Below are 14,116 nucleotides of genomic sequence, written 5' to 3'. Positions count from 1 at the left end.
TAATATTCTGAAAAGCCCACTGAGAGACACTTGGGTGTAATTAGGAAGACCAGCTGTTTGGGAGATATTTGAAAAAATATCTCGCAGTATTGGTCAACACATCAAATATAAAATACTTTTGCTGGGAAAACAACCTATATATTAATGAACAAAAGGCTTCATTACACTCCTCTAAGCCCTATTTTTTGTTAGCCTGTCCATCATGGTTGATGGTACCTTTGTAAATAGCAATAAATAAAGAACTGAAGTTAAGCTAAAAGGGGCCTTTGATAGTAATTACAACTAAGATACCACCTCAAATGTAGCTTGTTATGTACTCATACAGTAGCAATGAGAGATGGTTAAGTATTTTGTAAGGAAGGGCAACAATTCAAAAGAAGATTCAGCTTTATCATGGCAGTATCACCCACCTGTGTTTTTCTTTTTTTTCTTTATGCCTTTCTAAATCCCTTCCTTTTTCTCTGCTCTCTCGGGTTTTTTCTTCAATTCTCTCCTTTGTCCTTAGCTTTTCTTTATGCTTTTTAGTTACCGGAGTTTCTTCATGAATAGGGGGTGGTGGGCTCGGAGTACGAGGCCCTTTCTTTTTACCCTGCTGCACTTTTGAAGATCTTCTGGAAAGAAAAATAGTATATCATTACAACAAAGGCCTTTACTTGGTTGAAGTAATAGAAGCACAACTGATTTATTGGCATGTTGTCAGCTTCAAAGTTTAAAGCAGCATTTCAGTAAAGAACAAATGTGCTGTGGTGCGAGTGCAGACATCTTGTCCAAATACACACTGTAATATCTACTTCAGCCCGACAGTAGCATAGCAGCTACGTAATCCGAGTGGTAATCCAGAGATCTGGGCCAACGATGCAGAGACACAAACCAAATATCACCATGGTAACTGTGGAACTTAAATTTAATTAATTAAATAAATCTGGGGGGAAAAGCTAGCCTCAGTAAAGGTAACCATTACCACAGGATTGCTGTAAGAATCGATCTGATTTACTAATATCCTTTAGGGAAGGCAATCTGCTATCCTTACCTTGTCTGGCTTACACATGACTCCAATCCCACAGCAACGTGCAGCACAAAAATACAAGCTAACACTTCACTATAGCACTGAGATAGTGCTGTACTGTCAGAGGTGATTTATTTCAGACGAGATGTCAAACTGAGGCCCCAACTGTCCTCCCAACTGGAAGCAAAATACCCATGGCACTATTGCCAAGAAGAGGAGAATTATCCCATTTCCCTCGTCAATATTTATCTTTTAGCCAACATCAGAAAAACCCCAGAATATTTACACTGTGCATAAATTGGCAGCTCCATTTCCTAAAACACAACAGCGACTACATTTGAAAAAGTACTTCATTGGCCGTAGAGTCTTGTGGTCACGAAAGGCGCTTTCTAAATATATGTCCTTCTTCCTTAAAAAGAGGGGAATCTTTTTTTACTTTCTGGATCTTTCTTAGCCATTTATTGATCATAGTTTTCCCTTGTGAGATACAAAGGAAGCAATTTGACATTTAGATCAGTAAATATCGCTGAGCCAGTCCATAGGTATACCATTCTAATAGTTACACTGTAGGCAACAACATCTGATCATATATAGGTGAGACCTGGGGATTTATGAAGATAGCATAGGGCTGGTGATGAGAGGGACAAAGGGAAGCATAGTGCAATGTTGAATGTGCTATGGAGGGGGCAGGTTTCCAAATAGCATATGAAAAAAAAAGAGCCCAGTGAAGGAATGATTGTGTAGAGCTGTCGGGGATTGCGACAGACACTTCAATAGCTAGTCTATCAATGGTTGAAATAAGAAAATAAATGCCGCAGAAACTCAGTGGGTCAGGCAGCACCTGTAGAGTAAAACAGAGTTAACGTTTCAGGTCAATGGACGTCCATCAAAACTATAGCAATGCCTCTCAAGAGAACCCTAGAATTGTATACTGGATGTACGATTGCAGGAAAATGCAGTCACAACATGATAGAGAGTTGAACTGATACTTCATATTACAGTCCAGTCCAGACTTCTATAATATTAACTGCAGTTTGGTAACTCAATTAGCCAGCTAGAGAGGGCTTCTTTATTGCAATCTCTGGATAAACATAAACCAGGTTTTACAGATTAATTACCAATTACTTACAGAGATGGCACAATTTGTAGCTGACCTCAACAGCTACAACGAAAATGAAAATCGCTTACTGTCACAAGTAGGCTTCAAATGAAGTTACTGTGAAAAGCCCCTAGTCACCACGTTCCGGCGCCTGTTCGGGGAGGCTGGTACGGGAATTGAACCCGTGCTGCTGGCCTTGGTCTGCTTTACAAGCCAGCTATTTAGCCCATTGTGTTAAACCTGCCCATACACCATACACCAATACACCAGGTACCTAAGCAAGTTTATATTTGTTTGCTGATGGTGCGGCCTGCGCAGAAGACAACCTGAGTTAGTGTGGACCATTTCTCAGGCTCTTGGAAGAAAACTGGTCTCATCATCAATCTCATGTCGATGGAGGTTTTATACCAGCCTGCCACTGGAAAACCCTATACCATCAATGAAAAATGCACCTCGTTTGAATTGAAGGAAGCAATGCGTACCCAGGCAATGAAGGGAACTATAGATTGTTTAAAGGCAATAGTGCTTTTGGAAGGTTCTGTGACATTATGGAACAAAAGCATTAAACGGATATGAAAACTTAAAATCTAAAAAGCAATAGCAATAGTAACATCCTGACTATACATGTGTAATAGGTGGGCCACTTAAAGAATTGCCACATCAGAAAATGCAACCATGTTTTTTCACCTAGATTATCTCAGAAAGATCATGAAAATTGATCAATAAGATTCTCAGAATGATAGATATATTCGGCACAGAGGCAATGATGTTGGCACAGCTGAGGTGGACTATCCCCATATTAGACAAGTATATAAAAAAAATAATCTCTATTGTCACAAGTAGGCTTACATTAACACTGCAATGAAGTTACTGTGAAAACGTATTGACTAAATAAATGCAGAATCTTAACAGACATGTGGGAGCATGGTGCTTGTGGTAGGAAATATTGGCAAAAGATGATTCAAAGTAGTGTGACAAATTTCAAAAAGTCAAATCAGCTAGTCAAAGAAGACAGCCCAAAGGAAATGGAGGAACGATCAGGCCTTCAGTCAATGACATTCGATGTTCCAAGTGTGTAGAAACATTTCTTGCAAAAATCAGACTTTAGTCAGATGACAATCCACACCCTGTGTCAACCTGGAAATGAATCACAGGCTGCCGCTGATTTGTTATGTTGTAGGTGTAACATAAGCGGCTTCCTTGTGGTGCACTTGACAAAGGAAGGTTCAGACGTGGAGATAACTTCAACACGTTTATTAAACTATTTATACTTCTATTACTCGAGTCCGACACTACTGCTAATCCTACTATAGCTACCCAGACTGACTAACCAGTTGCTGCAATCCACGTGGTGGGTGTAATATTGAATCAACCCTGTGTCTCTATTCACTGACTGTCTCCACTGGAAAGTGGCAGATCATGTGTGTGGTGTCCTTTATAAATGAGTTGGTGTAATGCCCCCCTGTGGTCATGTCACCTCCGTGTGCATCGCGAATGTCCATTGGTCATGTCCTATCTAACTGATCTATTGGCTGAGCGTGTGTGTGTGTGATGTCTCTTGTGCTCCTTCTAGTGTCTAGCTAGCCTACATGCATTTACATTGATGCACATCACCACATCCCCCCTTTTTTATATGTTACATATTTTCTGCTCACTTTGAGAAAATTGAACAAAGAACAGGTAGATAAGGTAAGGTATATACAAGTCATGGGAACAGTGATTAAACAATAAGTCCAAATCATTCGCGTGAGTCCAAAAACCATCAATCATCATGGTCAAATGTCTCTCTTGGTTATGAACGCCATCAACGTCCCTGTGCCACAGGAACCAAGGAGTGGTCAAATCACTTCACTGTCTGATTTGGAGTCCCTTTCTTTTTTTGATGTTTGTGATGGTGCTGTCGGATGGCATCTTGTAGCTGATAAGGTGTTGACGTTGAAGAGGTACCATCAACAGTATCATTCGAGGTCATGGATGTGCCATATGTTGAAGTTGGATAAGACTGTACATACTGGTTCTGGCCACGTGCTGTGCTAGAACGGTGATCCTTCTGAGAACGGCTGAAGCTTGTCGAATTGGAAACAGAATTGCTGCTCGCATAAATACCTGGTGATGGTGTGAAACTAGAACCTTGCATCTGATAGGAATATGCCGTCTGGCCAGGCTGGGGTGCAGAAAATCCTGGGCTGTAACTAAGGCATCCAGTCTGTAGTGCAGATTGCGCTTGCGGTAGTCCTCCTTCGGTCTTGATTCCATTAGTGGGCAATCCGTAGTGCAGGCCTGTTTGAGAATATGCTGCATTGACTGCTGGCTGCTGCATGCCTGAATATTGGGTTTGTCCAGCATGAGCTGTCATTGGCTGCACTGCTGGTGTGGAAGAAATGTGTGGATATAGCTGTGGTGAATATTGGTGTATTCCTGTTGGACTGTAGCCACTGCTTGTTATTACTGACCCAGTGTAATTGTTAAGTGATCCATCTCCTGCCGTTGTGGCATCTGCTGTCACCCTGAGCGTGCCATCACTGAGGTTGCGGCACTCCCTGTCTGGAGTAAAGTCCGGCTTACGTGAATCAGAGTCGGCGTTTGGTTGCTCCCCATCTGGAGTCAGGTCTGGTTTAACTGAGTCAGTGTTGGTTTGTTGATGCTCCCCGTCCGGAGTTCACTGGAGTCAGCTGAGATTTCTTGAAGCTGCACGTCTGGAGTCGGAACATGCAGGAATGCATTGACTTGTGGAGAGGTTCGAGCGAATGAGGGTGGAAGTATCATGGTGTCACCAGAGTCACCAATGGTCTCACAGTGATCGTCGAGTGCCTCTGTACACACTAGCTGAGGTCTGTCATTTTGCACATCTTGCATGGGAAGTGGGATGCTGTCGTTACTCGTCTCACATACAGTGGGTAGATCCTCAGTAGCTGCTTGTTGTTCACTTGGGTTGGGTAAATTGTCAGAGTCTTCATCTGGTGGCACAAACAATGTGGGTGAACTGTCATCGTCTTGCTGTTGTCCTTCATTTGGGCTTGGACTGTCATCGTCGCTTTGTTCTTCACTGTAGCATGATAGACCGTCATGGTCGTCCTGCTGTGCACTGGAGCGTGGTAGACTGTCATAGTCTTCTTGCTGTTTATTTGAGCATGGCAGAATTGCATTGTCTGCCGCTAGTTGGTCAGAGGAGGTCGCTAGACCCTCATGGTCTTGTTCCTGCAAGGACTGCGCGTCGGAGTCTTGCGTTGTTTCTATCGTGGAGGCTGTCCATGAGCTCGCTGTGGAGGCTTGTGACACTGGATTCACTTCTTGTTCATGCAAGGACTGCGGTGTGGAGTCTTGCGTGTCTTCTTTCATAGAGTCGAGAACCCCGAGGGGTGCGTGGACCACGCTGTGTGTGGCAGCAGGCCGCTCTCTTTAGGCTTGTACCGCTCTCTGTCTCTTTGTTTCAAGCCGCAACATCATCCTGCATTCACGAGTTGGGATGTCATATCTGCTGGGCTGAAGATCCTCAAATCCTAAGAATTCATCGTCGGGGTCGTCAATGTGCAACACGTCTAGTTACGGTTCGGATTTGGTACTGGGGTAGCCTCCCAAGGTGAAAGGTTCGTCTGAGTCATTGTCTTCTAGGACCATATCATCACAGTTTGCGTCGGAGCTGGCATTGGGCTCACAAGGTCCAGACAAAATGTAAAGGTCGGTATCGAAGTATTCAAGGTCAGAATCATCGGTTTGGGCGTAGGTAACTGCTTGCTGCAGGGTTCTTCGGCGGTTAATTTCATTTCCTGGTGCCATTTGAGGCATTGTGCTGTCATTCCAGGTGAAGGAAGGTTGTTTTACGGCTTTAAAAGGTTTTTTCTTTGATTTGGGACGTTTCCCCTTTAAATGGGCGCGGTCCGGGGCCTGACGTCATGACGCATGTGACATCATACGTAGGAAGCGTTTGCGCTGCGCAAATCGCTGTTCCTGTACCGATGGCCGTTTTCGTGATTGCGCATGCGCGGCATCTCGCGCATGCGCAAACGGACCTTCCCGTTCTGTGCGCTTCTCGCGCAACTGTGCAAGTGCAGTTCCTTTAGAAAGATGGCCGTTGATCAAAACTGTTCTTTGCTCCGGGATCTCGGCCTCGTGGGAGTACTGGCGCTTCTCTTACCTTTTCTTGCTGGTTGGAGTGTGTTTTCCTCACAGTATTTGCCGAATTTGTCCAGGACTGCCTGGAATTCGCTCCTTGGAGAACTTGAAATTTTTAAAGATTTCTTCTGCTCTGGCACCGGCGATGGTGAGCAGAAGCTCTGTCTTTTCAGCATCGGCCACGTCTTCTAATTCGGCTGCTACCAGGAAGATTTCAAACATTTGCTGGAATACCCGCCAGTTTTTGCGGAGATCGCCGTGGCACTGGAGCTGCTGCGGAACCCGGATCTCGATCATCTTGCCTGGGTATCGTTGCTGGTTGTCACTGTGCGCTGAGGTATGGCTATGTGGATTGAAACAGTTCAATCCTGGTACCATGATTTGTTAGTTGTAGGTGTAACATAAGCGGCTTCCTTGTGGTGCACTTGACAAAGGAAGGTTCAGACGTGGAGATAACTTCAACACGTTTATTAAACTATTTACGCTTCTATTACTCGGGTTTGACACTACTGCTCATCCTACTATAGCTACCCAGACTGACTAACCAGTTGCCGCAATCCACGTGCTGGGTATAATATTGAATCAACCCTGTGTCTCTACTCACTGACTGTCTCCACTGGAAAGAGGCAGATCATGCGTGTGGTGTCCTTTATATATGGGTTGGTGTAATGCCCTCCTGTGGTGGTGTCACCTCTTTGTGTATCGTGAATGTCCATTGGTCGTGTCCTGTCTAACTGATCTATTGGTTGAATGTGTGTCTGTGATGTCTTTGTAGTGTCGAGTGTCCAGTCAGCCTGCATGCATTTACATTGATGCACATCACCACAGCCGCCATCTACAATGATGGACCAATCAACAGCATCATGACAGATACTAAAGATGATAGAAGTCCAGGTTTTCATGATGGCTTAGTGGTAACATCATTTCCAGTTAAACGTGTTATTTGCAACGACAGCCTCCGCTATTTTTTGAAATGCAAGATTATCTAACTTTGGCTCAGTTGGCTGAACGGCTATTTTGTGAAGCAGAGCGAGGCCAACAGCGCGGGTTCAATTCCCGTAAAGCCTGAGGTTATTCATGAAGGCTCCGCTTTCTCAACCTTGCCCCTCGTCTGAGGTGTGGTGATGCTCTGGTTAAATCACCCCCAGTCAGCTCTCCCCCTCAAAGGGGAAAGCAGCCAATGGTCATCTGGGATTATGGCGACCTGAGATTATATTAAAAAAAGACACCAGGAAAGGGGTTCCTTTGTGCTTTACCATGGTCAGTACCACCACATGGAGGAGCAATAAACCAGTTTTTGACTACACAATTTGATACAGTGAGTATCTGGAACTATAGAGGTCTACAGCACAGAAAAGGCCTTCGGCCATCGCGCCTGCGCCGGTCGAAAACAACCACCTAACTATTCTAATCCCATTTCCAGATGGGAGCGCAAGTGCACATCCAGGAAAGGGATTTGTTTTTGGTTATATTTCTGTTTTACTTACAGAAACCACCTCTTCTTGTAGGTATGTGACTGAGATACAGGAGGGTTCAATTTGGCCCAGTTTCCAACAATAGCTTGATATCTGAGGAAAGGTAATTATTAGGAAACCCACTGTAATCCAGAACAATATCTCAAATCATAACATTCCCACATTTGCAGTGGTTAGGAAGTACTGGTATTTAAAACCGTCACACCAACCTTTGTGGGTCTCTTAGTGGAGAGGAAAATCTTGATGCTTTTTTCTCCTTCTTACCAGACGAAGATAACTTTGGACTTGTTTTCCGCTTAGGAGATTTGCTTGCTTTTCTTGGAGATGGGGAGTGCTTACTTCTCACCGGTTCTGGAGAAATCTATGATATAATTTTTTTTAAATCTGGACTGAGACATTACAATTTGTGGAAAAAATTAAGCTGTAGTGGTCTAAGAGCTGCCTCTGAAAAACGCACATATCATCTACAATACATGTATTCTCCCAGCCTCTGTCATTATCTAAGCACCAGTTAATTTGCCATTACTGTCTATCTGCTAACAGGCTTCAGGAGGAAATCAAACACATGCTTTTAAATTTAAATAAACATGTGATTGGGAACTTCAGTTACTAGCAATAAAATTTTTAAAAGCTATATGTATAAGAAATAGAATTTATAAAGCAACTGTTTAGCGAACAGTTCTCAGCCTTTCACAGCTTTCCCATTCGAGGAGTCAGATGAGAGAATTTCTATTATATCCATGTGTATTTAACATTATTACAAATTACATCATTATAAATATAACAAATAAAAAGTTCTAACATTGCAGTGCAATGTGTTCAATTCAGGCTGAGACAATAAGAGTTACACAGTTTTAAGTATTGAAAAACATGTCAGTCTCAATTATTAGTATGCTTTGGCCCAGTACGATGCCTAGGTCTTACCAGTGCTAGATTACAATTAAGAGGGTTCCTTGGTCACAAACCTCCTTCTTGATGACTATTTCCTCTCTTTTTTCCATGTTCTCCTGTTCAAGTTTCATCAGTTCCCGCTGTATTTTCTGCCGCTTCAGCTCAAGGGACAGTTCATGATCGTAATCATAGTTAATATCTCCATTATCAGAATCTGTAAATCCATAATATTACCATGAAAAATGAACATGCTTGGTAAATACTACGTAATTTCTCCCACCACCCACCTCCCCCAAATGAGTTATAAATACTGAAACTATGAAGCCACAAAACATATTTTCAAATAGTCTGCGGGCTTTTAAATTTTCCCATTCGTGACCCGACAATTGTAATCCATTTACTTCCAAAAAAAATAAGGTGTCCGCTGCTGGGTGAATGCCTTGACTCAGCTTAATGGTTCAAAAGAATAATAATAATCTTTATTGTCAAAAGTAGGCTTACATTAACACTGCAATGAAGTTACTGTGAAAAGCTCCTAGTCGCTACATTCCGGCACCTGTTCAGGTACAGAGGGAGAATTCAGAATATCGAATTCACCCAACAGCATGTCTTTCGGGACTTGTGGGAGGAAACCGGAGCACCCGGAAGAAACGCACGCAGACACAGGGAGAACGCGCAGACTCTGCAGAGACAGTGACCCAAGCCGGAATCGAACCTGGGACCCAGGCGCTGTGAAGCAACAGTGCTACCCACTATGCTACCATGCAACGCATTGTTTCGAAAGAATCAGTGGTTACAACTGAAGAATAACTTCCTCAGACTCATATTCTTCTGGGTTGCTTATACAATTCAGCATTCTACTTGTTCTCCTGATTGCATGTCAAATCACAGTGCATTAATATTCCAAGGTTTCTAACATTTATTTGTGTACATTTTATACATACATCTTTGTATTTAAATTCATCTGCCTCTCTTTGTCTTATTTATACATTTACATAGTTCATTCAACTCCTTACCAAAGTTTGATATCATCTACATATGTAACTTAGAACAAAGAAAATTACAGCAAAGTAACAGGCCCTTCTGCCCTCCAAGTTTGCACCGACCATGCTGCCCGTCTGAACTAAAACCCCCTACCCTTCCGGGGACATATTCCTCTATTCCCACCCTATTCATGTATTTGTCAAGGCGCCCCTTAAAAGTTACTATCGTATCTGCTTCAACTACCTCTCCCGGCAGCGGGTTCCAGGCTCCCACCACCCTACACTTGCCTCATACATCTCCTTTAAACCTTGCTCCTCGTACCATAAACCTATAGTAATTGATACTTCCACCCTGGGAAAAGGCTTCTGATTATCCACACCCCTCATAATCTTATAGACTTCTATCAGGTCACCACTCAACCTCCGTCGTTCTAGTGAGAACAAACCAAGTTTCTATCCCGGGTAAATCCTTTCTGTACCCTCTCCAAATCCTCCAAACCCTTCTGGTAGTGTGCCGACCAGAATTGAACACTATATTCCAAGTGAAGCCTAACTAAGGTTCTATAAAGCTACAACATGACGTGCCAATTTTTAAACTTAATGCCCCGGCCGATGAAGGCAAGCATGCCGTATGCCTTCTTGACTACCTTCTCCACGTGTGTTGCTACTTTCAGTGACTTGTGTACCTGTTCACCCAGATTCCTCTGCCTATCAATACGCTTTAAGAGTTCTGCCATTTACTATATGTTTCCCAATTAGACCTTCCAAAATGCATTACCTCACATTTGTCTGGATTAAACTCCATCTGCCATCTCTCCGCCCAAGTCTCTAACTGTTCTATATCCTGCTGTATCCTCTGACGGTCCTCATCGCTATCCGCAATTCTACCAATCTTTGTGTCGTCCGCAAATTTACATCAAACCAGTTGTATTTTCCTCCAAATCATTTATATATATTACAAACAGCAACGGTCACAGCACTGTTCCTTGAGGAACGCCAATAGTCACAGCCCTCCATTCAGAAACGCACCCTTCCACTGCTACCCTCTGTCTTCTATGACCGAGCCAGTTTTGTATCCATCTTGCCAGCTCACCTCTGATCCCGTGTGACTTCACCTTCTGTACCAGTCTTGTTTGCACTAAGCATCGGAATCTATTTTTTTTCCACTTCAGACTAGGGCTTGGGGCAGCACAAGAATAATACAAAGGCAACACAAGTTGTTAAACTAAATTCAAAACAATAAGATGTCGACACTAATCCATCAGGCACTCACTCCTCCTCTTCCCATCACTGATCCTATTTGACCAATCTCTTATCCGTTCCAAATGTTATTTTTGAATCCTCAATATTTTAAGCTGAAGCAGCAGTAATTTGACTGGAACTTTAGCAACTACCTTTCAGCAGTTCAGGTACACCATCCATGAAGTTAGGTACACCTTTCTACAGTACAGCTGGACATTCACTTATTAAAAAAGACAACAGGATTAATCAGGAACGACCTTCTCCTTCTGAATGCAAATTGATATTTATTATATTTAATCATACGGGAGGATTCAAGTTTACCTTTGACAGCTAATTCCATATATTACCAGATGGGCTTGTAATTATTTGGCTTGGTCTAGCGATATTTTTGAAATAGATACCATGATAGCTCATGTGGAATTCAGAGAGGCCCAAGTATTCAATTGTGTTGGCATCTCAAAAAGTTGTACCCCTCAACTTCCACTGCCTCAGGGCAGCACAGTGGCGCAGTGGATAGCACTGCTGCCTCACGGCACCATGGCCCCAGGTTCGATCCCGGCTCTGGGTCACTGTCCGTGTGGAGTTTGCACATTCTCCCATGTTTGCGTGGGTTTCGCCCCCACAACTCAAAGATGTGCAGGGTAGGTGGATTGGCCACGCTAAATTGCCCCTTAATTGGAAAGAAAAGAATTGGACCCTCTAAATTTATTTTAAAAAACTTCCACTGCCTCAAAGAAACGACATCCGTTCCTTAGGATTTGTGACTCTGAATATTTGCAGAGGTCCAGCAGAGCAGACCAGAGAAGAGCAGGGATGTGGCTGTGCTGAATCTTTACTGTCTCTGGGATTTTGCTCCACCCACTCCTGAGGAAGCAAATTCTGCCAGAGGGACATCCTTTCCTGCAGCGTGTGAGGAAACTCATACGCTGCAGGAAAGGATGTCCCGAAGCTGGTACATTGGCGAGACCATGCAGACGCTGCGACAACGAATGAACGGACATCGCGCAACAATCACCAGGCAGGAATGTTCCCTTCCAGTCGGGGAACACTTCAGCAGTCAAGGGCATTCAGCCTCTGATCTCCGGGTAAGCGTTCTCCAAGGCGGCCTTCAGGGCCCGCGACAACGCAGAATCGCCGAGCAGAAACTTATAGCCAAGTTCCGCACACATGAGTGCGGCCTCAACCGGGACCTGGGATTCATGTCGCATTACATTCATCCCCCACCATCTGGCCTGCGAAATCCTACCAACTGTCCTGGCTTGATACAATTCACACCTCTTTAACCTGGGGTCACCCCATCTCTGGATCTGTAAAGATTTAATCACCTGCTAATGGTCGCATTCCAAGCATTGTTTGGCATCTTTGAATCTGTCTATATATGTGTTTCTGGAACATACCTCTTGATTCACCTGAGGAAGGAGCAGCGCTCCGAAAGCTAGTGACATCGAAACAAACCTGTTGGACTTTAACCTGGTGTTGTAAGACTTCTTACTATATTATATTGAAGTTGTTAATCTGACTAGAATTATCACGAATTATGGAGGACATGTTACTTGTACCATTCTAGTTATGTATTCTTATTCCTCCTCCGATTTGGATTTAATAATAATAATCTTTATTGTCACAAGTAGGCTTACATTACTGCAATGAAATTACTGTGAAAAGCCCCTAGTCACCACACTTCAGCACCAGGGAGAATTCAAGATGTCCAAATTACCTAACAGCACTTCTTTCGGGACTTGTGGGAGGAAACTGGAGCACCCAGAGGTAACCTATGCAGACACAGAGAGAACGTGCATGCTCCGCACAGACAGTGACCCAAGCCAGGAATCGAACCAGGGACCCTGGCGTTGTGAAGCGACAGTGCTAACCACTGTGCTACCTTGCCGCCCATTTGTTGCCATTCCTTAGGGTTCTCAGTTACTCTCACTCTTGTAGTATTGGTTAGTCTTTCATATTGCTACGCTAAGCACCTAACATTGGACTTACTCCTACATTCCTCTCTGCCTGCTGATCACCTTTATAAAATGTCCACCTCAGCCCTACACCTTTCTTCCTACTGGATTTGTGAAATGTATTTTCTTCCTTATTTCACTTCTGCAAATTATTAGATCTTCAACACTTTGTCCCAGGTCAGGGTTAAGACAATTAAAACCATTGTTTTGTTTCCCAACAGATGGCAGTCAGTAGCCAACCATCCCAGAGCCTTGCAATTACATCATTATAAAAAAATATTACTTTCCAAATAGGAATTATTTGCAAGCATTAAACATTTGTAAAATTAAAACACTATTCATTCTTCTCCCTCAGTCTCATACTGCAGGTACATAGTGTTCTGGTGGGGAACAGACAAGTGGCAAACATATGGAGAAAAGTTATGAACATGTGTGAAAGGAACTTTGGGCGGGATTCTCCGATGTCACGACAGAGTCCCCGCGCCGTCGAGATTCACGACGCCGCGAAACGGCCCCGATCGCGATCGATTCAGGCCCCAAAAATGGGCTAGGAGCGGGGCCGCGAGGAACTCGGGGGGGCGCGGCACGAAAGCAGCACGCGACGCCCGAATGACGCCGCGCAGCACCATAAATGGCGCGATCCGCGCACGGAAGGACCCAGGAGGAGGAGGAGGAGAGATGGCTGAGCCCCGATGAGCCGCATCGAGGTTCCAGGACACGGACCTGGACACCCTCCTCAATGAGGTTGAACAACGAAGGGCCACCCTCTTCCCAAGACGTGGGCATCGCCAGCCGTCCAGCACGGAGAGGCGCGGCTGGCGTGACGTTGGCACCACTGTGAGTGCTGTGGGGCACACACCCAGGTCCGGGGAGCAGTGTAGGAAGAAGCTGCACGACCTCACTAAGGCTGCCAGGGTAAGTGCCACGAGGGTGCCCCCGGGTCACCCTATATCTGCACGCCATGATGATACCCGCCTAATTGTGATGCTTTATACAACTCCCCGCCCCCACAGGACAAGACAGCTCACAACCATCGTGAGCGTATGAGAACCGGAGGGGGATCGCCTGTGCTGCACCCCCTAAACGTTCACGAGCAGAGGGCCTGGACCTCGCTGGGGGATCCGCGACCCGGGAGGTCGCGCCATGCCAGGTCGGAGGCGCAGAAACAAGTGAGACAACCCTCTTTCTCCCCCCCCCCCCATCCCTCTCAGCCCGTCATTGCCCCCCTCACACTGGCCACTGCACCCCCGATCCCCTCCCCCTCACACTCTGACCACTGCACCCTCGATCCCCTCCCCCCTCACACACTGCCCCCATCACCACCATACACCCGGCCCAGCGTGTCTAACGAA

At 44.7% G+C, this 14,116-nt stretch overlaps 1 protein-coding gene across 13 annotated transcripts in view; it reads right to left on the bottom strand.

Moving 5' to 3' along the window:
- zc3h13 (zinc finger CCCH-type containing 13) overlaps positions 1 to 14,116 on the bottom strand; it is a 165,901-nt gene that overhangs the window by 97,938 nt on the left and 53,847 nt on the right. For 11 of the 13 annotated variants that reach the window (XM_072514301.1, XM_072514305.1, XM_072514309.1 and 8 more), the window contains 3 exons: positions 8,659 to 8,798; positions 7,903 to 8,054; positions 411 to 611 (listed from right to left, as the gene is read on the bottom strand). In XM_072514301.1, the coding sequence (XP_072370402.1) occupies positions 411 to 611; positions 7,903 to 8,054; positions 8,659 to 8,798 (493 nt within the window). The remainder of the gene's footprint in view (positions 1 to 410; positions 612 to 7,902; positions 8,055 to 8,658; positions 8,799 to 14,116) is intronic. The other 2 variants (XM_072514306.1, XM_072514311.1) reach the window with 1 other exon arrangement.

This window comes from Scyliorhinus torazame, chromosome 8, assembly GCF_047496885.1.
Source record: "Scyliorhinus torazame isolate Kashiwa2021f chromosome 8, sScyTor2.1, whole genome shotgun sequence".
In the NCBI taxonomy this organism is placed as follows: domain Eukaryota; kingdom Metazoa; phylum Chordata; class Chondrichthyes; order Carcharhiniformes; family Scyliorhinidae; genus Scyliorhinus; species Scyliorhinus torazame.
The sequence above is the reverse complement of the archived record's forward strand: the minus strand, read 5'-3'. Positions and strand labels throughout refer to the sequence as shown.